General features: G+C 41.3%; 1 protein-coding gene across 1 annotated transcript; it reads right to left on the bottom strand.

The window, feature by feature from the left end:
- Positions 1-372: 372 nt before the first annotated feature.
- cartl (cocaine- and amphetamine-regulated transcript-like) lies at positions 373-2,172 on the bottom strand. Its single transcript, XM_085773141.1, has 3 exons — positions 1,956-2,172; positions 1,199-1,276; positions 373-606 (listed from the first exon to the last, which is right to left on the bottom strand). Exons 1-3 carry the CDS (start codon positions 2,091-2,093, stop codon positions 499-501), a joined length of 324 nt encoding a protein of 107 aa, XP_085629267.1. The 5' UTR covers positions 2,094-2,172; the 3' UTR covers positions 373-498.
- Between the last annotated feature and the right edge of the window lie 332 nt (positions 2,173-2,504).

The following is a 2,504-nucleotide window of genomic DNA, read 5'->3' as shown; positions in this document are numbered from 1 at the left end:
TAAGTCCTAACTGCTGGTTTTAAGGCTCAGTTTCTGAATTCGGGCTATGTGCATTTCTCTGAGAACTTTGTCGTTTACTACTAATATAGAACATGATCTATAATTTTAATAATCAAATCTTAAAAGTCAAAACAGACTCTGAAGAAATCTTATGAAACTATCAACTTTGAATAAATGTCATAACAAAAAAGATGTGTTGAATTATTTTTTTATTATTGAACATGAAACATTCACATGCTACAGTAACAACATCAGGGCTGTCAGCGAAAATCCAATCCACAAAATCCATGCTTATCCTCAGGCAGCCACTTCCAAAGCAACAACAAATGTATGACAGATACAAACAATGACATCAGAGACCCACAGTGCGATGAGAGTTGGGGCTTGTGTGCAGCTGACGGGTGTTTGGTCCTGTAAAAGTGATGTTGATGCCATGTTAAAAAAAAAAACGACAACAACAAAAAAAATTAAATACAAAAATTAAAAGTCCTGTGCGGTTCAGATGCACTTGAGCAGGTAGGAGTTGCAGTTGGCTCCTCTTCCGCACTCGCACAGCTTCCCGATGCGAGGACCGAACTTCATGGCACAGCGGTCGCCCATCCCACACTGAGGAGAGGAGGAGGATGACGCAGAGAGATCATATTATTATTCATTGATCGTCATTTCAAGAATTAAGGGAAAAAACATTTTGGCAAAGGGAAATTCGTTTGGTTTGCCACTTTTATCTCTGACAAGAAGAGAACTTAAATGTATGCAGCGAAAATACTTGCACAGACTTTTACATTAATTAACTTGCTTTGATTAATTGTTTTCATTTCCTGTTGATCACTCTGATTTGTTTGTCACAAGAGAATGAGTTAATCACTGCAGCGTTTTACAGCAAAAATAATTAGATCCTGCTTATTAGCTGAAATTAAGCCTGTAGGTAACAGCCGTATCCAGTCAGGTCTGAGAGACTTTTCAGCTTCCCTCTCTCTGCTAATTGGAGCGGGACACCAATCTTTGATTAGTCTGTAATTGCACTGTTGTTGGCATTTTCCTCTTATCTTTTAATTAGCGACAGGTATCGTTTGCTAACTGGTTTAATAACAGCAGTGACTGAGTGCTGCCTCACAAATGACTGAACATCTCTCTGCTGTAGGGAGTGAGTGAAGGTTTCCATTAGAGTCAGTTTGTAGTGAATGGATGGAGGTCTCACCAGTGGGATGCTCCCTCTCTTCTCTGTGGAGGAAATCCGACTGTGCATCCTGCCCAGCAGAGCCTCCAGCGCCTCCATCTGAGAGTCATCCACAAAAACAAAGTCATGAAGCAATCAGTATCACATATTTATCTGATACTATAAAACTTAGACTATGGTTTTATTGGTTTTTAGTCAACATGAGTGATCCTACCCTCTGTTATTTTTTATTACATTTATCACATGGCTGAAATTCCATTAATAGGAAATACATGCAATGTAAATCTGGACCTGGAAAAATACCTGATAGGTCATTTCTGTTTGCCATATACAGTCAGATTCAGTCTTTGAACCCAATATGCTGTGGTTCTCACTGCTACATATATCACATGGGAACATAAATATCCTTTTCTACACGTGTCCCTTCAAAAATCAACCTTAACTAATATCTGAATCTCTGAATACACTCTTGAATCTCTGCTAAAAGTTAAAATAAAATGGGGTGAATAAATTCTGAGCTCTATTCAATGATCATGAAAAACTAAGCAAAGGCTGGTTTCAGAAAAGACACTGATTTAGGAATCTTTTTAAAAAAGGCAATGAAGAAAAACAGATGTAAAACTTAATTCCAACACAAATTAAAAACTTTGTTAAAAGTTCTGTGTTTCTCTTTGGCTAAACTGAGGAAATCAGGCCTGCAAATCTGAGGAGACCTGATCCTGAAGCATCTCAATCACTTGATGCTCCACCTTGAATCAGTGGAGCTCCAGATACTGACCAGGTCTCTGTCCGCAGCTGGTTCGGGTTTTTCCACTCCAAAGTCTTCCGCAGAGACCTCCTGGGACGTCTGGCCGTGACACAGGACGGACAGCAGGCCGACGACCAGCAGCCCGCGGAGCATCCCACAGCTGTCCATAGCGCTGGTCCTGATGCTGTTGGAGGAGGAAGGAAGTTAATTCTGTAGAAGGAGGTAACTCAAAGCTGGAGGAGCAGAGGGTCGCAGCAGGTCCACACAAGAGTCTCCCTCAACCTCCCCGACCTCCTTCTGTCTTATATGGACTCATAAAGCCCCGCCCGCACTGCAGGATGAAGCAGTTTAGATGGGGATGGACGCAGGAGTGAGAACCCCACAGCTCAGCTTAATGAAACTATGAGTAAAACTAACCAGCTCCTGGTTGGTGAAATTAAAAACCTACAAACAAATCTGAATGCGGAGAAGTCCACAAACACAGCAGCTGCAGACAGGTGAGAGGGTTGGGTGGTCACGTGATCAGGTATGACCGCTATTGTCGAGTGATTTGTTTTTTCTTTTATCATTATTTGAACA

Source organism: Trachurus japonicus, chromosome 3 (genome assembly GCF_045865225.1).
Source record: "Trachurus japonicus isolate A0001 chromosome 3, Traja_1.0".
Lineage (NCBI taxonomy): Eukaryota > Metazoa > Chordata > Actinopteri > Carangiformes > Carangidae > Trachurus > Trachurus japonicus.
Note: the sequence above shows the minus strand (reverse complement) of the source record. Positions and strands in the feature narration are given on the sequence as shown.

Coding starts and splice junctions, on each gene's coding strand:
- cartl (XM_085773141.1), bottom strand. CDS start 2,093: ATGGACAGCTGTGGGATGCTCCGCGGGCTGCTGGTCGTCGGCCTGCTG. Junction 1,277..1,955: donor CAGCTGCGGACAGAGACCTG/GTCAGTATCTGG, acceptor GATGACTCTCAG/ATGGAGGCGCTGGAGGCTCT. Junction 607..1,198: donor AGAGAGGGAGCATCCCACTG/GTGAGACCTCCA, acceptor TCCTCTCCTCAG/TGTGGGATGGGCGACCGCTG.